General features: G+C 39.5%; 1 protein-coding gene across 2 annotated transcripts in view; it reads right to left on the bottom strand.

Moving 5' to 3' along the window:
- Positions 1 to 760: 760 nt before the first annotated feature.
- Positions 761 to 22,830, bottom strand: part of galnt1 (polypeptide N-acetylgalactosaminyltransferase 1) — a 41,982-nt gene continuing 19,912 nt past the window's right edge. The window contains exons 3-14 of one of the 2 annotated variants that reach the window (XM_023964018.1): positions 16,348 to 16,489; positions 16,087 to 16,255; positions 12,306 to 12,472; positions 11,708 to 11,835; positions 11,541 to 11,620; positions 11,149 to 11,319; positions 6,587 to 6,704; positions 6,089 to 6,269; positions 3,393 to 3,532; positions 3,206 to 3,304; positions 2,792 to 2,926; positions 761 to 2,632 (exon numbers count right to left, since the gene is read on the bottom strand). In XM_023964018.1, coding sequence (XP_023819786.1) covers positions 2,486 to 2,632; positions 2,792 to 2,926; positions 3,206 to 3,304; positions 3,393 to 3,532; positions 6,089 to 6,269; positions 6,587 to 6,704; positions 11,149 to 11,319; positions 11,541 to 11,620; positions 11,708 to 11,835; positions 12,306 to 12,472; positions 16,087 to 16,255; positions 16,348 to 16,486 — 1,674 coding nt within the window. In that variant the 5' untranslated portion in view covers positions 16,487 to 16,489 and the 3' untranslated portion in view covers positions 761 to 2,485. The remainder of the gene's footprint in view (positions 2,633 to 2,791; positions 2,927 to 3,205; positions 3,305 to 3,392; positions 3,533 to 6,088; positions 6,270 to 6,586; positions 6,705 to 11,148; positions 11,320 to 11,540; positions 11,621 to 11,707; positions 11,836 to 12,305; positions 12,473 to 16,086; positions 16,256 to 16,347; positions 16,490 to 22,830) is intronic. The other variant, XM_023964017.1, reaches the window with a different exon arrangement.

Raw genomic sequence — 22,830 nt, 5'->3', positions numbered from 1 at the left:
TGTTCCTCATCGTGGAGATAGAAGCAAGGGTCATCTATCAGAGAAAGCAGCTCACACAGTTCATGGCCTGTGACCTTGTGGTTTCTGTGTTGTGACCCTGAGCTTTTTTCGAAGAGGTCAAGCTGTAGACCTCTGAACAATATGGAGCAAGCCACCAACAAGAACATGACAGTCATTTTATTATTTGGGACTGCTTGTTTTACACTTTTTTCAGATGTTGCAAAATAACTAATAAGAGTTTTTGCCTTTAAAAGACGGCACAACAGTAAAGTCAAAAAAGTCAAAAATATGCTAAACTAACCTTGTAAAGAGCAGCAGGACTCTGGAAGAAAATTGCAGAAGAATTACGGTAAATGATCGATTTTTTCAGGAGTTTCAAATCAAAACAAACTAAATTACAAAACTCTTCTTACTGGATTTCAACTTATTGGAGTTGCAAGCAGTTTTTCTGATTATTACTTTTTTCCCCCTCACAACCTAAAAGAGGAAGGCTAAAAAACTATACTTACACTTTAGCACGCATGCAAGACTGTGAGGACTTCTACAGCTTACAGAGGGAAACAAGACAATGAAGCTTAACTGTGATAAAAGTGTGGTTGTGAGCAGTCAGATAAGACATTGTCTTGTTTGTACAGGAACAAAGAAGAAAAATCCCAGGAAGAAAAAAGAAGAAAGTCAAAGTAATTCCTAATGTGGAAGAGACTCTGCAGGACTTCATTTAGTGTTGGTGTAAATTCAGAAATCATCACACTGCTCCACATCTTCTGTAAACCTTGTAGCTTTTATTTTTCTACATTTGGATTCACTCATTGTGGAAGCCAGGACATGCCAGATACTTTCAACAACCCTCCACATCAGAGCAGGAGAACGCTCCGTCTGTGTCCGAGTCAAAAACTTGTCCGCTCGGACGAGACGGACCTGTTCTCCATCGCTGCCTTGTGCACCGCGAAGACGGGCCCACATCCTCGTGAAAAGCCTTCCTCCACTGGAGGAGGCTGAAATGTTTCAGACCCTAATGACTGCACTTCTTGTGCTCTGACAATGAGGACATACACACTCAAACACACTCACACACATTGGAAATGAGAAGTCTGTTGTCTTTACTGAGATACTGACACTCAAATGACTGCAGGCCAGCTTGGAAAAAAAAGAGATATGCAGCTATTAAGATATGTAATCTGTCCTGTCTAATCCACAGTGGACTGCTTCAACCTCCTCAGTCTCAACATGTATTGTTTTGTTTCTGATTATTCACCCAAAACATCCAAGTTACTTTGACATCCAAAGATGGAAGCTGCTTTCTACCAGGAGATAACAACTGTTTTTGTTCAGCAGCGGAAGCAGAGATACGTGGATTTTCTGCCAGTTTAGTCTACAAGCTCTAGAATCTGATGAACAAGGAGGATGATTAGTTAAAAAAAAAGAAACACACATTCACACCTGAACACATGCACTCACACTCCACTGGAGGAAAGTAAGCCCTTTCCTTGAAAGAGGTCACAGAGAAGATAATGTGCTGAAAACAAAACTAAAATATGAACCATGTTAGCTCTTTTCCAAATGTGAATCCAGCGACCGTGACCTCTGGGTGTGTTTTTCAACATCTTTAAAGACGACAGAGAGACAGATGATCTAAGATTACAGTAGAAACAGACAAGCCATGTAAAAAAACTGGACATAGAAATCTCAAGATAGCACAAACATCGTGTTTCTATATCTCTGGATATCTGCTGATGGCAGACATCGGGTCTTTAGTTTGTCTCTTTTTTGAATGGGCTCTCCCCCTTTGAAAATCCACAGTGTGGAGGTCTCAATCCATACGATGAGATGCCGCAGAGTAACACCAGAGGGAGACAGACACCGCTGCGGAGACGGTAGGAGGGATTCTGACACACGTGTGCACGCGCACTTTATCATAGCGCATTACAAAATTAAATTAAAGGAAAAAAAAAAAAAAGGAAGTCAACAAGGGATTCAGTCCCCCCTTCAAGGCATACATTCATCTCAGAGCACAGGGTCCTAAAACACACACACAGTTAAGTGCACACACTGATAGGAGGCAGTCAGTAAACGTTAGGTAATGAGCTGAGGGCTGGACTGCTTCTTTCAGGGAAGTTGGGAGAGCAGATCCTGGACTCCAGCGTTCAGTCTTGTTCTTACACACAGGAGCTGCTTGCTCTCTGCGGTTGATATCTCATTTAAAAAAAAAAAAAAGTAAAAAAAAAAAGTAAGAAATGTAAAACAGCCATGACTTATTTAGAGTGAGTCTTTCCTCTCTGTTCACTCTGAGGAGGCTTGAACACACACCTCCCCCTGATTTCTAGCAGAGGTAGTACCATCCAATCCATCCTCCTCTGCTCCTGGATCTCTTCGTGAGAAGTCTCTTTTTTTTTTTCCTGGGGCCACAACTCAATAAACACGGCCGTTCCCCTGGTGGTTTTTGTCCGGGCCGCAGTGTGTGGCCTCAACAGTGTGCGCAGTGCGGTCAGAAGACCTCTGGTAGCGTGACGTTGCGGAGCAGCCACTGTTGGGAGCGCACGTGTGTGCAGTCTCTGACGCTGGGCACCTGGCTGTCCTCCTCGCTGGCTTTGTCCAGACACTGGTTACTGTTGACGTGGACCAGAGTCAGCTTCTGCGCCGCAGAAAAACAAGGGAACGACAGGAAGAAAGCCTGGCTTTAGAGACATCAGTCAACGGGAGTTCATTAACACATGCGGATTCAAACAAGGAGCAGACTCCCTGGTGTTTTTTTCAGGTTGCGTAAAGCGTTGATATAATCCGGCCCACTTACCACAGGATCGTACTCCCAGAGCTGGTTGCCTTTAAGGTGATGGCACTTGAGCATCATGACAGGTCCATTCAGCTTGGACACATCTAAACACAAGTCGTCTGTCCTGATTTCCTTGTTAGCCGTGTAGGAGAAGACCTGCACATTACATAACAAGCATTTGTTTTTAGAGTAAAATCCATAACAGCGTTCCTCTGGATGATTGGATCCTCTCAGTCTAGCTTTAGCAGCATATTCTGTCTGACGTGCCCCACTTTAAACAACATCCCATAGACATTTATTTGGCTCTCATTCTTTGCTTAGGAGGTTCCAAAATAAGCCGACATGTTTTAGAACCATTTTCCCTCTGTTTTGCAGTAACTTTTTTTGTTATTTTCGCCTCAGCATTTGCTTCAACTTTCTCTCCCCCTGCATTACCTGGTTGCCTCCCATGCCGTGGCAGTTGAAAATGCCAACCTTCTCATTTTCCTTGCGGGCCATGTTGTCCAGACACTGGTTTGTCTCCACGTTACGGATCTGAACCAAATCAACGCGTCACAGTGAGAAACATGCGCAGAATGACTAATGTGTTCCTCTGTGTGTGTGTGTGTGTGTGTGTGTGTACCTCTCCTAGGGAATAGTAGTGCCTCGGGATCTGGGAATCCGGATAGATGTTCTCCAAGTACCAGCTGAAGGGTTTACACTGGAGTTTTTGTCTCAGAGACGTGCGAGTGGAAATGTCACCGTAGTCCACCTTGGTCACACCTGGAGACACAGACATAATTATGACTTCTATCTCACCAGTTTGACATGTTTTAAGTATGAGCCAACTTTGTTTTTCCAATACAAAGCCCAAGGCTTACACTCTGTCTTTGTCTTAGTTTACACTGCAATGCACAATGAGACATGAGCGGATGAAGATATGAGGTCAGTCTGAGCACAATGGGGGCAAAGCTGAACAGAACCAGCTGGATGAAGGTCAGAACATGTGGGGAAAGGTGTTTGTGTTTTGGTCAAGTGGAGTTCTCAGTGTCTATTTCAGCTGTGTGAGACTGTATCATGAATTTCTTTGTGGCTCTGTAGCAGTGAGGGAGATTGTTGGGCTGAAAAAAAAGTTTGGTGGCATTTTTTATGACATCCAAAAACACGAGATGTTCGGCAGAAAAAAGTCAAAGTTGCAGTGAAAGAAAGACAGATTTCATCTGCTTTGAAGAAACTGTAAGATTTTGTTTTTTTTTCTTTGTTGCTCTTTTGACTGCAAGCTACACAAGTAGCATCATGTTTCACGAGACCAGTTCCTTTGATAGGTAATGAAACTGCAGCATGAGTGAAAGTCTATGAAATCATTACTGACACACAGAGCACGCGACATCTAAACTAATGGATGGACAAGTTCCACGACTGGTTCCTCCTGGTGGTGATTCTGGATCCACATTGCGTGACGCGAGTAGAGAGTGACAGCTCTGAGCCATTCGGGTCACGTTCACCTTTCATGTTCTGGTGTGCTCCATGATGGAGTGTCATGCTACATGCAGGAAATTGAGCAGTACATCCTGTGTTGGGTGATGCATGTCCCACTGCCACAGTTACTTTTTTTTCTAACATGCCGTAGTTAACAGAACGGCTTCTTAGCCTTTGTTAAGGAGCTGTTGTGATACAGAACGTTACCAAGGCTTTGTTGAGTCTACAATAACAGTCTTTGAGATGATGCTGCAGGACAGAATAATTGACTTGTTTTTCTTTCATTCCATAAAGAAAAAGAAAACATTTCCGAAACAAATGTCGCTTTCCTGCCTTCGTGATTGCAGGGACAATTCTGGAGAAAGAAAACTTTTGGCTTAACTTTTATAAATCTTTTGAATTGCTTCAAATGTACAATTTCCTAAAATAAAGGGAAAAAATAGTCGTATGTTAACAAAAACAGATTGGTAATGTGATTTTGTGCCTGATTTGAGGTGCCATCTTTTTAAGATGCAGGCTGTTTTGAAAATAGACATATCAACAAGCTCTTTTCCATTTTTGTTTTGGTCCATAGTAATCTTACAAAATCAAAATGTTGATTGACCCTAACGACAGGTAAACACATGCAAATAAATAACCAAATCAGAATAATACAGCAGTGCAGTATTTTGATCATTAAACCATGTCTTTGGAATATTTGTTGCATTTTTCCACAGCTGGCTTTTATTTTCTCGCCAAACCCAAGGCAGAAAGAGTCGAACAAAACACACTGACAGAACTGTTTATGTATGAAGCCAGTGCAGCATTCGATGATGGCACGATATTTGTATCACATCTATATGAAATGTCAATACAAGTGTCAAACAAACATTGTCCTTTGTGGCCTTCTAGAACCTTTTCTGTCAAAAAAGTAAAAAAAAAAAATGGTAAAACAGGATGCTACCTCAGTCATGATGATGACATCGTTTGTTTGGGCTAAATCAGTGGGAAACAGTGAATGTTTAAAAGGGGACAAAGTTTTTTCCTCTGTCTTTAATGCTAACAGCTTTACTCAATCCCAGCAAAAAAAAGACCTTTTTTTCAGAAATATTTTTGCATGAAACTTTTTATTGCGGGTAAATGCACTCAGATCCATTATAATGATTCATCTTGCAGTCCTCGTCTTCACTAAAACAAAGAGAATATTTGCCCTTTTTACCCATAATTCATTTAATCTCCAGGACTTCAAATCTCACTTTGTTTAATTGCCAGCAAAGCATAAATTATGGGCTGGTTAAAGACAAGCAAGATCCAAACAGAGCGTCAATCAAAGAACAAGCAACAACACCTGAAACAGAAGAAGGATGCAGAGTAAAGCAGTGAAAAGACTTTTTCTTTTCCAATTTCTATTTTGCAGAGAGAAGCAAGGTGGTGTGGCACGCCGTCTTTCCCTGCAGCTGTCCACTGACAAAGAGTTATTGATTTCACCAATCACGTTGATTTTTTTTGCCCTTTTTTGTTAGACGAAAATCTAAGAAAAAAAATCTCCTTTTTCTTTTATTTTTTAAATTGGATCTTTTTTCTTTTTTTCAAATGTACTGCTCTGAAAAAGTGACATAATATATATAAAAAAAATCCCAATAATATGTCACACAAATAGAATCCCTCACACATTCTGCTTTTCCTTTACTGTCATAGAAATAGTGTGTGATTCCTGCAGGTAAACAGATGCTTTATGGTGTAACATTACTCACCACTATTACTGCATACAGCTTTGACGGACTAACCACTGCAGTATCCCACTGTCAATAACGGGATCACAGACCCGCCCTCCACACAAACACACACGGGCACACAGCTTCTCTACGCAGTCCAACTTACCGGGAGAGATGATGTAGAAGAAGTTTTTAAACTCATCCATCCATACTTCTGCCAAGCGCCGGTTGTTTTTGTTGATGATCTGTCCCGTTCCTCCAGGAAACGTGTAGGGTGTTGCCTTTCTGAACACGTGACCCACGTGAGAGCAGGTGACAATCTCCAGGGTCCCCCCACACTGCCAGATCTGCAAAGGGATAAAGCCTCGTCAACACGGAGGAGCAAAACACCTCGTGGAAGGAGACATACTTGAAGACCTGATGAGTAACAGACTGCTGGCAGACAGCTGTGTTGTGGCAGTCTGAAAGAGTTTGATGGAGAGCCAGTCAAGCAAGATGACACCCGACAAAGGTATTAGTCAAGACAACAATTTAGTCAGCTTTGAAGTGCTACATCTGTGACGGTGTGTTTGTGTGTGTACTTTTGTCGAAGCGAGCAGATACTCCTGACCGCCTGCCACTGGACGGAAGATTAGAGTCACGCCAATTGGCTGTGTTCACTCACTCTGAAAGAGATTTCCAGGTTCTCTCCACCCCAGATGTCCATGCCTGCGTCATAAGTGCCGATCTCCTGGAAATAATCTCTGTCTATAGAGAACAAGCCTCCTGCCATGGTGGGAGTCCTGCAGACACAAGCAAAAAGAAATACCAAGTCTGGTTAGTGCCACTTCATTTGCCAGCTGCCAATTTTCTAAAGGTCGCATAGCATCTACTGATCCCATTAAAATTTGAAGTCTCAAGCCCCTTCCTACTTTTATTTATATTTTTTCAATCTTTCAGTTGAGATTTCTGTGATCATGAGAGTTTATTGTCCTCAAAAAGTCTTCCATCTTTTAAGAACAACCAAACTTTCCCCTACCAGCTTTCATCTTACTCTACTTTCAAATCCAGAAACAGCAATTGAAAGACTGAGTAGCCTGGTCTTAAAAAAGTATTTTAAAGGCCCGTACACACCGGGACGAATATTTGCCAGGCGTTATTCGCCAGCGTTTTTCGCCACGTTTTTTGTGTTCACACCCAGGCGATTTTCGCTGACGATGAGTGGAGTGAACATGCAATTTCATTCCCTGACATTAGATGGCGCTTAATGTAAAACAGAAATACTCCTGTACACAAGGTGGCGCTGCGCAACTTTACGCTTCTTAAAGTCGCTTTTCACTCAGAAGAAGAGAGCAAGTATTTACACGCTTGTCAGAATCAAACAAAGAAAACATGAATATTTCAAGCATCAGTAGCTCCAACTGGTGCTTGGTTCGGGGATGTTTTAGAATGTCCGTCATTATTGCTTCGCGGCTGTGTAGATGCTACTTGGCGTCTATCTTCTTCGCTGGTATGTGTGCTCAGCAAGGCAGTTTTGTGTTTGAGCGCCCCCAAGTTGTGTTTTACTGTAACTTCAGAAGCTCCAGACACGTGAGCAAAAGCGCCGTTCTCATTGGTCGAGTAGATTTCGACGCGACGCGTCGAAAAAAAAAAACGAACCCGAGGCGTTTTTTTTTTTTGACGCTTTAACGCGTGGCGTTTTTTCGCGTCGGTGTGCACACTCTCGTTGGTGCCCTTTGTTTAGTCACGAGGCGTTAAACGTCGGCGAAAATCGCGGGCGAAATTCGTCCCGGTGTGAACAGGCCTTAAAAAGATAAAAAACCAAAAAACTACAGCTTGTTGAGAGATATGTAGACACGGGTGCATATATTAACTGTGTTACAAAAACAAAAGCTCTTTTACCAAACAAGCATTATTTTTGCTTTACTGTCACTTTAAAGTTGTTTCAAGGCTCAAGCTTCCAATTAAACCACTGTTTTTACGAAATTCAAACAACACCCAGTAATTCAAAGAGAAGCTTTGATCCTGATTAAAGCCATTTATCCAAGTACAGGCTGTCATAGAAACAAAAGCGGCGCTCGCAGCTCTGTGTGTTTAGCAAAACACTAATGCACAAAGCCCTTCTTTTTACAAAAAAAAGAACACACTAGAAATAAAGGCTCGTCTGTGAAAGTGCATTAAATGGCGCTGAATTCTCTTTTTGTGGAGAATTTCTAAGATTAACTGGAAACAGGATCTGAAACAAAGACTAGTTCATGCAGAATAAAGAGTCTAGACAGTGTGACATTACAGCAAATGATAATGTAGATAAGCTCATAATAATCACTTTATTGGCTCAGGTCTCCTACTCTGAGGCAAAAATGGAAGTGTGTCATAATGAAAGCAAAACTCTGGTTTTTCCCAGGGAACATCATGACCTGGCTGCTTCTATGAAGTTCTCATGATAAATCCTACATTTGTGCTACTCAAAGATAAGCAACGTTTGACTGAAACCCAAGAAGGTTTGGAACTAATCTTTGCAAAAGGTTTTACAATGCTGGAAAAAAAGTTCCACTGTTTTTGAAAATCTTTTAAAGTAGAACTTCCATGTTTATCTAATATTTGGATCCTCCTGTCTTTTAATGGCTTAAAGAGTTGTTTTTTTTAACTCGGCGGAAGGAAAACAGTTCTTTTCCACTGTGACATTCTAAAATCCCTCTTGGGATTATTATAGTTTTCCTTTAAATGATTTGAAAGAAAATGAAGACCTAAAAAGCTCCCAGAGAAAGCTTTTTGGACTTAAAGGAAACTCATGTTGATGGTAATGTTTTGTAGAGTTATTATCTTGCTTTAATGTTATATAAGGACATTAAATCTACTCTGAAGGTCAAAAACAAAGATCCACTTTTCTGAGTTTGACTTTGCAGGAGCCCCCATCCCTCCACCCCCCTATAGCTCCCTGAAATGACCTTGCTTTGGTTTTGGCACGTTTTCTTCTGGGAAAACGTTTATTACTCTTGATGACCTGGATATTTGGAAAGTGATGGATCAAGTAGGCCCCAGGCAATGGTAATAGGGGTTGCTCAGTTCAGAAGTTAGTTGTCTTTGCATTTATTGTGTTAAAATTCAGGTGTGACGGGTTACTTCACAGATTTTTTTTGGTCAATAAGATGTTTAAGAAAGTTGTTTTGGCCGTAAAGAATGACAGTTGTCTTCCTCTTCCAAAGAGTTTTTCTGCCGGGCAGCAGTGGATACAGTTGTTTTTCCCATACAGAATAATTGTGGTTATGTGTAACATTTGTACTTCTACAGGGTTTTAGTAGGAAAAATATTTAATTTCAAAGTTTAGATTAAACATGAATATTATAGAATCAGTAACAGTATGAATCTATGAATGTTTAAAATCCCATTCCGATAATCTTTTGATCTATTGTAATGGCGTTCCCAGTGGTCTTTTAATTATGATTATGCCATTTTAAGTAAAAGAAAAAAAAAAACAAGATGTGGTTTTTGCAGGGGGGCAGGAGTTCTTTAGAAATTTGCCTCTAAATTGTAGGCATAACTGTTGGCATAAGTAAGCCTGCCCTGACTCCCCATGATCCTTTTGTTTACACTCTCTCCAGCTTCCTTACAGTCCCTCACAACCCCAACCTAACATCACCAGTGCAACAAAAATGGCGAGTAATTTCAGAGCTATTCAGCCGTACAGTTTTGAGCCAGATTCCAGCTCTGACGAGGAAAACAAAGACGAGCTTGGATCTATTTGTCTGCAAGTGGATGCATCAGAATGGAGCAGAGCAGAGAGCTTGGGGCTTGCTGATCGTTGTTTGTACGTAAAAATTACAAGCTATTTCAAACAAACATTTTTGTCCGCTCCTGATTCACAATGATTTGAACAAAGAAATACTTAGAAAAACAATTTTGATCTGAATTTTCTTTATATACATCCTCAATTATGAGTAAAATATTACAAGACAATGTTAAAAACACCAAAAACACAATTTTTATTGGATTGGGTCATTAAGAGTACATAGCATCCCATTGGCTGTTTTAGCTGCTACCAAATAAACTAGGAGTTTAGATTTTTTGGCTTGTTTTGGACAAAAAAATGTTCCTCAACCACAAAAGATGGTTTAATAATTACTTAATAATAACTTAATAATTAATAAATAATTACTTATTGAAAATATATTATTGGGATTTTTATATAACAATCAGTGATACCTGTTCATTAATTCGTTTCTAAGACTTTAGTATTTAACTCTTTCTAGAAAAGGCAGGCAAAATCCATTTGGTTACTTTCTTTGTTCTCGACATGTCCAAAATTTATGCACTAATTCATGATTTGAAAACAAAACAAATATAAATACCTATACAGTGGAAAGGCACATATTTTTTAAAAGTAGTATAACTAAACCCAGTTCCAGAGGGTTTATACAAAATTATGATATATGCAGCTGTTTTAAAGTCAAAAGACTAAATTTTAATGTTTACTTTAATCCATTCATGATCCCTTGTTTTGAAAAAAACAACAAAGTAGCAACCCCTTTCATTTTATTACTACTGTTTAAATAAATGAGAGCCTCATAATGTGATCAGGAGTAATTTCATGGTCTTGCATTAAAAACTGTTTACATTTTTTTGCCCACTTACAATACACCCTCAGGAAAAGTCTGTCAAGTGGAACTGTGAAAAACAATCAACAACAAGGGTAAAAGGTGTTAAATGAAATGTATGGTATAATATGTGACCTTGAATAGTGGTGTTAAGCACACTTAAAAACAAGAACAGGAAGAACAGATAATAGACAGGAATTGAAGGGATTTTCTTGTTTTTAAGGAACTAAAGCCTTGAAGATCGTAAAGAATATGGAGCATTATGGATATATTTTTTTTTTTAACTTTTTGACAAAGACAAAAACCATAACTGCCAATAAAATATTATGATTTGGTCAACCAATTATGCCTTCCATGTTTCTATGTGGCAAAATCAAACACACTGTAAAATAAATCTGTATTCATTTGTATCTATTCTTAGTGGTTATGAACAAGGCTAAAGTTCTTGGGATTTCATTCTTAAGTGGTTTACACAGTTAGTACATGACCATGAGAGACTGGTTATACTATTAAAATCACTCAGTTTGGCTCTGGAGGGCAATTCTTATTTCATGTGATCCAACAAAGACATTAGTGTGAGTATCATAGCTCAAGCAGAGATGGAACTCTCCCAATCATTGCTTAAAGGTTGCTTGTGAGGGATGAGACAAACCTGACAGGAATTGTGCGGTCTCCTTTACGGCGGTCCATCTCTCTCTGAGGCACAGGATACCAGCGGAAGTTGAGCTTCCAGTTGAAGCCTCCATATGTCATGTCGGATCCCGCCATATACTCAAACGTATCGTCGCTGATTACATCAATGATGGGACACACCACTGTTCTCCTGTGATTGGACACACGAGCACAATCAACGCGCGTGTGACCGCAAACGTGACTTCTTTTCAAATGTTTAGATTCTAATCGACAACATTAATTGTTAACCAGCAACATGTGGCAACAATAAAAACTTCAATTTTTATGAGCCACTACTCCTTCATAAAGCAACAGCCAGTAATTGATTAAACATTGAGGGAACACTCAACAGTGTGATGTACTTATGCGTACTTGTCTTGTTTGATGCGAGTTAGCAGAGGCTCCAGCCACCCCAGGGTGCATTCACAATGAGCATCCAGAAAGGTTATGACCTAGAAACATGTAAAGAAAACATTAGGCAAATTCAGTCCCCCTTAACACCAGCAGCTGATGTCACATATGTGCACTTATGCACACACTTGGCCAGTGGAAATAGATGCTCCTTTGAGGCGAGCACGGATGAGTCCGGACCGCTGCTCCATCCTCACCACTCTGACAGGAACTTCTAACCTTCTGACATACTGCTCCAACTGGCGTTTCAGAAAGTCTAACACACGGGAAACACATTTAAGACAGATTAGTTGCACACAGCAAAAGCTGAATTACTCGTGTCCTTTTTGCTCGAGCGTCTGGGTCTTTGCACACACTCCAACCTGAACTCCTATAAGGTGAGGTGGTGCTGCATTGCGATGACTGGGAGGGGGTGGTTGAGGGTAATAACCCAATGTAATCCCAGCGGCTGGCAAATTAAAGACCTAATCTCCCCCAAACAGGGATTACCAGCATTGCAGAGGGTGGAGCAGCACACACAGCCCTTAGACTGAACATGTTTGTGCTGACTTGTTGTTGGGCACCAACGCAGTCAAACTCGCACACACAAACTGCATTTGGCAATCCAGTAAAATCCCACAGCAGGTCTCAAAATATAGGTTAAACCTCAAATAAGAGGCAATGACAGAACTATCTGCACTGTGTGTATTCACATTGCCGTTGTTGTGTGGTTTTGTGTCCGTGTACCTCTCTCACTGGCATCGTCAACAAGGACAATCTCTTCCAGCAGCGAGCGTGGTGAACGGTCAATAACGGAGTGGACGGTTCGCAGCAGTGTGCTCCAAGCCTCGTTATGAAAGACAATCACCACACTGGTGCGGGGAAGATCATCAGGGTATAGCTTGTTCTTGCACCTATAAAGAACACAGTAAAAAAACACTAGTAAACACTGCTTCTGTGGACTCATCCAGAGGCTCTTCAGACATCCGATTTAGAGAGCTATAGCTGGAGAGGGTCAACAAAGGTTGCAGTCCACGCAATTACATTTCTACACCCAATTTTAGAGAGTAAAAACCTCACTGCCATGACAGCCGAATGCACAGATTTTTATAAAAAGATAGAAAATGTAAATAATTAATTACCCACAAACCATGGTTTTCTGTTTAAACCAATGATTTACTCTATGAAAGTGACAGCTTCTGCTCTGTCTGACAGACAGTGATGTGGACCGTCAACTGCGCTGAAGCGGCAGAACCTTTTCCTGGATTTGACAGCTACAAGACAGTACTGTTGGGCGCAATAAAACTCAGACAAACAAGACCAAGTCTGTCATTAATCCACTACTTCAGCATGTGAAAGCAATATTTTCAAAGAATTCGAACCAACCGCTGCTATGTGATACATCATTATAAAAGCCTCTCTAAAAGGAATGTTTACTGAAGCCTGATTTTTGATGAATCACATTTGACTCTTTAAAAACTCTGGCCTCAAACTTTTCCCAGTACTATCCTGTAATGTGTGACCTGAGTTTTCAAAATCCCTACTAGAGATTGGTTTAAAATGTATCCACACAAATGCAGGAGATAAAGGTGACCTGTGTCTGAAAGATTTATGATGTTTTATACCCAAGACTCTAAGAAGTAAACATATTATATATGCAGCTAATAAAAAAAAACAGTTGGTTAAAAACTAAGCTAACTAGTAAATATTATGGTGTAATAAAACTCATATAAAAAGAGGCAAAGGCCAGAAACAACCAAAAAAAATTGTACTTTCTAACATGAAACGATAGATTTAGGATGTTCTCCAGTTTATTTCCCCTCATTCACCAAACAAAGACAGAGCTGATACCACACTGATTTCCTTCCTCTGACAAATTTCACTCGCAGCAGCCAAATGGAATATGATAGCCCCAGATCAATCCTTCAAACTCCCCCCTCTTCATCAGCTTCACCCAGAGAACTGGAGTGCTTTGTTTGCCTCTGTTGCTGATTAGGACAAAAGGAATGCAACAGAGACAGAGGTCAAGTATACACTAATTCTGAGTGTGTCCTCTGGAGCACGATAGATAATGCTGAAATTCTCAGTCACCACAAGTTTGAGTCCTAGAGAATTGCAAAAAAGGGCACAAGGGAAGATTTGCTGTGAAAATAGAAAACTTTTAAAGCCCTCATGTCGCAATTTCCTGTAGCTTCGTTTACTTAAGTTTTTTTGGTGTGTATTAGATAACAGATGTTTTCATACATGCATGTTCAAATCATGTTGCAGATTTTAAAAACTTTACTGTAGTCCTGTGTTTCTCAACATACAGGGTCCTGGAATGACTTTTGGCAGCAGAAAGCATGATAATGGCTTTGAGGTTCACACAGAGTGGATTGTGGGAATATTTACGATGGGTGTTCAAACTGTTTCAAATTAAAGCAGCGTCACTATTACGACACCAGACGAGCAGAAAACATCAACTCCTCAAAAAGGAGTGGTCATGGAAAATGTTCTCTTATGCTGCTAATCCACCCAGCCACATGTGCAAACACACACTCACTCACACACACACACCAACAGACACACATACACCTGTAATGACCTCACACGGGTTGGTCTCCAGTTTAGTTTCAATACATTTTCTGATTCTTAAAAAGAAAAAGAAAAAACATTCAGACACAAGACCCACATGTGAAACAAGCACAAAGGTATGCATGCTTTTACACGCACATCCTGTTGACTGTCTTATCTCTTAGGAAAGGTAGATAGACAAGGGGTAGGTTGGGTGAAAACATACCTAGTAATCAACTCACTCAAAGCCTAAAACCTATTTCACGGATCAATGTGTTTTCTTTTTAACCTGTCAAGTTTGCAGATGCCTCCACGAGCCAGTCTTTTTCTCTCTTACTAAAAGCCTCCTTCACTGACCTGATGAGCTGCTTTCCAATTGGGCGAACTAACTTAGACTAATCTTTCATGCAGCAGACTGGATGCACGTCTGCCAACTCCTTTGCCTGGCCATGTATCGCCAAACACCTAGCAGTCTTCAAGTTATATGTTGATACATAGAATTATTTTCTGTCCTGTTTTGACATTGTCATATTAAAACTTTTTCTTTTCAATTTGTATGTATTTAAAGCCTTATTTGCTCAAAGAAAAATTGGCAAAAGCTTTAAATTATTCTGCAGTTGTATTTCTTTTTTGCAAATGCACAAATTATGTTTAAAGATGCAAAAACTTTTACTATATCATTTTACAACTGCATAATACTTTTAAAAGGAATACATCTTTGATAAGTAAATTGTGCTTGACCGGAGTGCAGTCATTTTAACAGTGCACATCTGTAGTCACCAAGATTTGGTCAAAAATAGCCATAAAACTAACCCCATGCAGCCAGGAATGCATTTCATTTTGCAGGCATTACTACCAATGTGGTTACCATCTGCCTTTGTAAATTGTAGTTCAGTTTGGGACCGTTTCCTATACTCCAGCTGCATGCAAATGAAGTTGTTAATGCAGTCAGAGCACACAGCCAAACATGTTTAAGGTTGCAGCACGTCAACACTCTCCTCAAAATAACTGACTGACTGACTGCACAACACAGCAATTGGGATTGAAGTTGTGGCCTGAGATCACAGGAAGTGATAATGATGGGAAGAAGTGATAATTCTGACATGGGATCTAATCCACACTTAGATCTAGCAGAAGCCCAAAACATTCCACACCAAAACTGCTTTAATCAGAGAAGAGTCCAATGAGAAACATTTGCTGAGTTCTGTGTTGGTCTGAAAGGATTTTTCAAAAACACGCTGCTAAAAGTCAAAAACTTACAGTTGAAATATAAAAAAATCAGGAGGATAGAGAGGTGAAAATGTACCAAACAGACAGCAGAAAAACCCAAACAGGAGTCAAATCTTTTGGAAGCGTTTGGCTTTTTGTCTGGAGTCTGTTGGCAGTGACATTTTCAAAATGTCAGCTTGACCATCTTGCATCAATACTTGGCCGACCAAATAACCTCATTATAATAATACTAGTATTCGTTGATTTATTTGTTTGCTGGTCACACAGCAAACTTCAAAGATGGTATTGAGTGAATGACCCATATATTAAGCTTATTCAAATGAGCGGTCCTGGATGTTTATCAGGATTTTCTGCTTTCCCAATGGCCTTCCCAGCCACCACACTGACTATTTCATCAACGCATTATCAGAGTTTAATGCCCTCAGAAAAATGTGTTGTGCTTCTTATCTTTGTTCCATTTGGCATAATAATTGTCTATCCCACATTGTTCCATAAATGCATTTAAATACTTGACATTTACAAATATATAAATGAAATAACAATTCCAGGACTTAACATCAGTCCATAAACCCCAACTTTACCATTTATGGCTAATGTTGGCTTACGGAAGTGTTTTTTTTTTTGATAATGACTCCGGTCAAACCCTACTTTGTAATTTTAACCAATTTACTTATCTCAAGTAGAAAACTAAGAGTTTAGCTAAAGAAAGTAGCAGGGAAGACGAGTGTTTTGCCAAAATCCTCACCCCTCCAAACGGACGTCAGGCAGCGAACGATTCAGAGCAATCATTTCAGAAGCCATTAGGTTGAACTGGTTGATTTTAAACATTTCCTTCATCTTCTCCTGGTTCTCTTTAGGGATGACCACTGGCTTCCCACCTTCACCAGGTCCGTCTCGCGGTCTGGACAGGGAGTCTGCAGTAGATGCCAAGACATTTTGTATAGACCTTCTTGTGGATTTTTTTTAAGTACCAGATATGAGTGTATATGCTGAAATGTTTACGTACCGGCTCTCCCAGGCAGTCCTCTTTCCTTCTTGTCGTCACACTTGTTGCACTCGCTGAAGTAGAGCAGAATGAACATGTCCAGCATCACCCAGACCAGGGAAGTGGCTAAAACCACCTTGCAGTAGGCAAACCTTCGCATCCTAAAGATGTCAGGAAGAAAAGAAGAACCAGGACAGAGAAGTTGAGTTATGGGGGGAAAAAGAAAACATCTGGAAGGACACAAACCATTACAAAGTTTACCAAAGCGAGTCATCTCAGTTTCTGTATATTTTTTCTGATTTTTAAGTCTTTCCGTTTCCCTCTTAAGTGTACTCTAAACGTGTTCATTTGTCTCATCTTCGACTAATCCTTTGGCTTTTAACTCACAACTATTTACCAGCATTTCTAGTTCATGATCTTAATGCTGAGAGTCTAACATGAGTTCCGTGCAATGCCAAATGCAATTCTAAAGTCAATTCTAAAGAGAAGACATGAATTTAGGCCAAATTTAGCATCACCTAAAGCAAGCTGAGTGTTGCAAATTCTGCCTAATTCAGTTGACGTTTTATGGAATCTCACAAACTGCTGAAGATAAATGCATGCAATTTTAAGGCCAAGTCCCCCATAGGGGCAATTATATGCATGTTCCTCCAGCCTGATGAGCATATCAATCGCCTCTTTGTACATCTAACTTACGAAATCCCTGAGTGTTCAGTGCAGTGCGACACACATTCACAGGTGAGCGCACACACAGCGGGTAGAGAGAGGAACCGTGATAGTAATTGCTTCTCTTTGGTGGGCTGTGAAAGACAAGACAGCCACATTAAAATTCCACTGCTCCCTCCTTTTTCTCTCCTCCAGCACCATCTTGCAATGATCCCTCAAGTTGCAGCAGCACGAGCTGAGGGAAGAAAATTAATTTGGCCACAGATATTTCTCTCATACCCCTGGGAGAGAGGGAAAAAAAGAGTTGGTGCATAGCTAGCTAAGCTTGGCTTAGTTAAGCTTTGCTTAGGCAACTAAGGAGGATGGAGAAATGCAAAGCAGCATTTCTTAATTCTCTCTGACAGGATTCTGGTAATATGGAATGTAAGAAACTGCAGAGAAAGTGAAAATGTGATTGTTTAGTGGGAGTTTGTCTCTGACTTGTTGATGGAATAACAATGTCCTCTCAGTACATTGTAAGTTTTTACAGCTACTACATACAGTATATTTCATGCCCTGCCGAGCTGTTAAAAAGTCAGCACTTTGACTTGACAAAGGAAACAGATAAGCACATTCCTTTGGAAAATCAGGTGCAGTAACAAGTTTCAGTAGAAAATTTATGAAACAATAGCTAACATCTTTTTAGATTTAGGTCATTTCCATGGACACTGATGTCACATCCTGTCTTCAAAGAGAAGTTAAAAGCAGTGGGATGGATCTTTCATGAGCTAGATACAAGCCCTGACACTTGGATTCCCACTTTTGATTGATATTGCAAGTTAAAAATCTACCTCTGTCATGAATCACAGAGAAAATAAATGTTTTACTTGAAGCTAAATTGCTCCTTACCTACTGAGATAAGTAAGAACCGAGTAGCCTCTTTGGTTGATTCATTTGAGCAGAGCCAGAGCTGAAGGAGAGCTACAGAAAACTCAACACTAGTGTCATTTTATCACTTTGTAGTCTTAGAAACTTTCCGTGGCGACAGCTGGGATTAATGACTGTTTTCGACATCACCGTTTATCATCATTGTCTCGTCCTGTTCAATCGACAAAGACCGCAGGGACAAACACACCAGCGTCCCACAATTTAAGTAATCTAATAATGTTGTTTATTTATACCACAGCTGGAAGGGGTCTGAAATATGTATTATCTGCAGTGTGTGCTTATGATTTTAAATCTATTGGATTATGATTCCTAAAAAGAAACCTTTGTATTTGCCTCTTTGTTGTGTGCTCAGTGGACATGGCATCAATCTGTCACGGCTAGCTCTGTTTAGCATAAATACATCTTACTCTACAATTTATTGTAATTTGCCGGTGAGTTTTCTGATGTTAGAAACTTGACCTGGACGCTTCTCCATTTCTTTATGTTTATTAGATGTAATATTTAGAGAGCTAAACAGGCTGGAGCCGCACCACATGCACTTTGGGTTGTCACCTTAAGAACTCTTCAAGCCAGTAAAAATAACTATAAAACACTGTTGCAAATAATACACTGTGACTATAGAGGCAAGAGAAGTGGATGTTTATATTGGGATCATTTTGAGGCCAATATAATGGTGAACACTAAAAACATTCTCAGCTAACCTTGTCAGTTTAGATAAAGTGGTCTCCTCTTTACTGCTTATAGATGGGCTGCTGTAAAACTGCTCTTCACACTGCTTTATTGTTATCATTTATGTCTTTTCATTGTAAACACAAATACCAGCACAAAACAATTTTTGGTAGTTTTTATTTATTTATAGAACAACAAATACTATACCGGTACTTCTGTTTCTGTATTTTTACAAAGACGTTTATTTAAATTTAAAAATCTGTAATACAAATTACTGTATTTTCTGAAGTATCAGTCGCAGAACCAAAAAAAACAAGCACAATAAAGAAGAAAATAAAACATAAAAGTCGCTCTGGAGTATAAGTCGCAGTTCTGGGAGAAAAGTGCAATGCTTCTGAAAAGAATTAGCCAAACCCGGCGTAATGCTGACTTCTCACCAAACAAGATTTATGCATCAAATTCACGTCTGCTTCCTCTTTTTCAACATGCGTCAAATTCGGTGCTCAATGCTAGTCCTAAACATGTGTTCATAAACTAAGCAGTCCTGCCACGTGTGGGAAAAGCTACCGTCAAGTTTTTAGCCTCATAGCTACATGGAAACATTGACTGTTTATCTGATTTATAATGCACCGAAGACATGAATGACATTCAGAGACCAGGTTTATTTATTATAAAGAGCTCTTCAAAATGTGTTGGTAAGCACGTCTCCATGTCTGAGTTCATGGTGTCATTTTGTTGTTTTTTTGTGTGTGATCTTTATCACCTACTGCAGGAGCTGCGTCTGAAAGACGCCGCTTTCAGTATTTCAGAGATATAGTTATCATTTTTAAGGACTAGCACAATAGTTTCTAATTAAATTATTGAGTCTTTAAAACAAACATATTCCATTTGATTTTAAAAAGTTGTAGTATTTGTTCATCATATTATTTTTTAAACTGAAGCTGTTCAGATAAAGGAGACCCTCTCTTGGAAATTTTTCCAAAAAAGGCACACTTTAATTTTTTCCTGTTTTCACTGTCATAAACTATCTTGAAGGCTTTATTTACTCGTTGAAATATTTTTATTGTAAAATGATCAAAACTGTCAGAATTGTGTCAGTACTTTTTTTTTTATCATTGCTTGACAGACATAAACCTAAAGAATTAAAAGATGGTATTATTTTTATGACTGCTATAAATGAATGGTCACTAAATGAAGGCTTGCACTTTATTTTTGAACTGCTGTCTCTAGGTGCTCAGCTTGAGGAGAATGAGGAAAGAATTGCAGATGACATCCTTGCTCTGCTCTATACTCACAACAGCTTCACCCCCCGTTTCTCCGTGTTAAAGTGTGGGTGTCAGTTAAGTTCAAAGAAACCAGTGTTCAGCTTGAAGTCTTTTTCAAACAACAGTATATCGCTGCACTCTCCCCTATCCATTAACATGTCGGGTTCCCTCCATTTTTTTCTTCAACATTTTCATTCTGGGCATCACCCACACTCTCAACCAGCCTCCAACACCCCCCAAGTCCACCATTTCATTCCTTTCTTGGTGAAGCTGTCCTTCAAGTGTGGTTGCCATCACTACTTCCCGACAAGAACACAATTTCCCCTATCACACACTACTCTGTCTCTCCTCATCTTCCTCTCCTGCTCTCTAAAACTTAATCCCCCTTTAGAGATTGCATAACCATGGTTTCTCAAAACCACTTGGAATTACTCAGCGAAAGGACCCAGAGCTTCACTTGAATTGCTATTTACAGATGAAGCTGAAGGGCCTCTCTTCTGCTGATTTTATGGTTATATCTACCAAAGAAAATGAAGAAGAACAAGGAAGATAATACTCTGTAGGAATGTCATGTGAGAATGATTCATGTTCTCATTAACTGTGATGGTTTATTTGCCTGTTCCAAGACAAATATCTTTTATATTTTTTAAAGGAATGAATGACTTTAATTTAACCATATTCTCTGCTCTGAAAAACACTATTAAATCAGTAAAACAATTTCTGTTTGAAGTGCCTTTAATGGGAACTAACAACAGTAATTAGGCTACTGAAGTCTGTGAGCTGTCCTGGTGGCAAATAGTTTACAAGACAACACTGATGGGAGCGCCGATTTTCAGAGCAGTCATAATGTCTCTCAATTGGAGCAGAAGGTGCAGGCTAATACTAGGGGAGTGAAATAGAACAAGGTGGCCCGAAGCCCAATCTTTATGGCTTTTTATAGAGATGCTGAGACATCCAGCCAACTCTAGCAAAAAAATTTAAGGTCACTTCATATCATGGCATAACCTTGACTGCTAAGTGCACAATGGTCCCATAGAGGAAGTAAAACTAGACACAATATGAAAAAGGCTGAGGGATAGTAAGATGTGCTATCAGTTCATAGAAAAATAAATAGATAATCTACACTGCTCCCTAGATATATTCACAGAACACAAATGTTTATTAAATGTGTGATTTCACCATATTGCCATACTGTGTTCAGCCAGTTAACATGCATATCAAGCAGCCATTTTTTTTATCTGATTTCTTAAGTTATAGAATTCTTCAAGCAACCTGTAGCCCGGATAATATTTTTTCCTTTAACCCATAATGAAAATACATAAAATCAGCGCATGCAAGTTTCTCTCCAGAGAGCTAGTACTTAGCCGATACAGATGTGCATGTCTTAAAGTAGATTCTACAATAAAAATTGTTGCTGGTGCACTACTGGTGCTGTTGACCAACAGGGTGCGGGTGGCAAATGGTGGAAGAATGATAGATGTGTTTATAGGCAGAGTAAGAAAAAGAAAAGCAGGAGTGTAGTCTGACATCATAGCATATGGTGTGTAGGAACACTGGTGGTGAGGAAGATGAAGAGCACAAGGGCAGACCAGAGGACCAAGTGATAGAAATTGAAAAAGGAGTGTCGTGTGGATTTTTTTAAATCTTAGAATTTGGCAAGGATTGTTAGATTGCCTTTTAAGTCTGTTTTGCGCTTCTAGAAACCTAGAAATATCTATTAATATGCCATTTTGACTCAAGCAGAGGGAAAACTTTTCATTCAACCAATGCCAAGCGTGACACCACCCAGCTGGAGACTGGCAGTGCTCCTTCAATAAAGACATTTCAATAAATCTTGCATACTTATGAGTTAAGTTAGCCACAAATACTACAGATTACAGAAAACCATTAAATGTTTTAGATATTTTTAAACCATGCCTATTTATTATCAATGTATTCTGCAATGCTAAAAACCAGACCAATATAGCCAGCCTGTACTGCTGTGAACATGGTCTAACTCAGGATGTCACAACTCAAATGGGAGGATACCAGCTGTTCCCTTCTCGATGGTTCCAGAACAAAGGTAAAAATAAATAAGGAGAAATGAAAAGCACACTAAAACAGAAAATCTATTCTTAAAAGTTGAACTTAATAAACAATAAAACAGTAATTAAAAGTCCATCCATTTTCTAAACCCGTTTTATTCCTTACAGGGTCACAGTATAAACAAAAACATTTTTTAAAACATTGGAAAGTTGTAAAACTGTAGCTTGCAAATCTAAGTGACTGGTGGTTTTCTGCATCTTTTACATTCATTCTATTCCTGAAACACCGACTTTTTTGTTGTACTCTAATAGGCTAAACAATCAATAATGACCTTTTCTTTTGAAGCACTGCTCAATACCATTTTGGAGAGCTCAGTGTAAAAAAACATAAAGTGTAAAATAGAAAACTGCCAGTGGCAGTGCAAAAGTCCCATTTGAAATTGATTACCAATTCAAAACTTGGCTCGGGAGTGAAGTGGAATTAAAAACTTCAATCTCCAATTACTGGGGCATTTTTGGCCAAAATCAATACACATTAATGCCACAGCTGGTGGTCCCTGAATGGTGGAAGCGATTGCAGCTGCCTAGCAGCCGTCAAAGAGTGCACGCATTAAAAATCAATAATTACAACTGACATAATACTACATAAACCACTGCATCATGCCTGCTAGTCTTTTGACACCAGTGCACTGTAATTGCTTATTTAGCTGGGTTTTCTTTTTTTGTTTTTTTCTGGACTGTGTAAGTACAAAGCAAAAGAATCAATAACTGGAATAAAGCAAGACTAGTTACACCAAATATGCACTTGATCAAAGACTGTGCATTCATTTGGGGTTAAACGCTAAAGCAATAACACCTTGATCAAATCCTAACATTTACAGCTTCAACTAACCTGATTTGAGCTTGAAATTTTGCGTTTGGCCAACTGACATCTGGTCTGCACGATTATCCTT

This window comes from Oryzias latipes, chromosome 16 (assembly GCF_002234675.1).
Source record: "Oryzias latipes chromosome 16, ASM223467v1".
Classification (NCBI taxonomy): domain Eukaryota; kingdom Metazoa; phylum Chordata; class Actinopteri; order Beloniformes; family Adrianichthyidae; genus Oryzias; species Oryzias latipes.
This window is presented reverse-complemented; position numbering and strand designations above follow the sequence as displayed.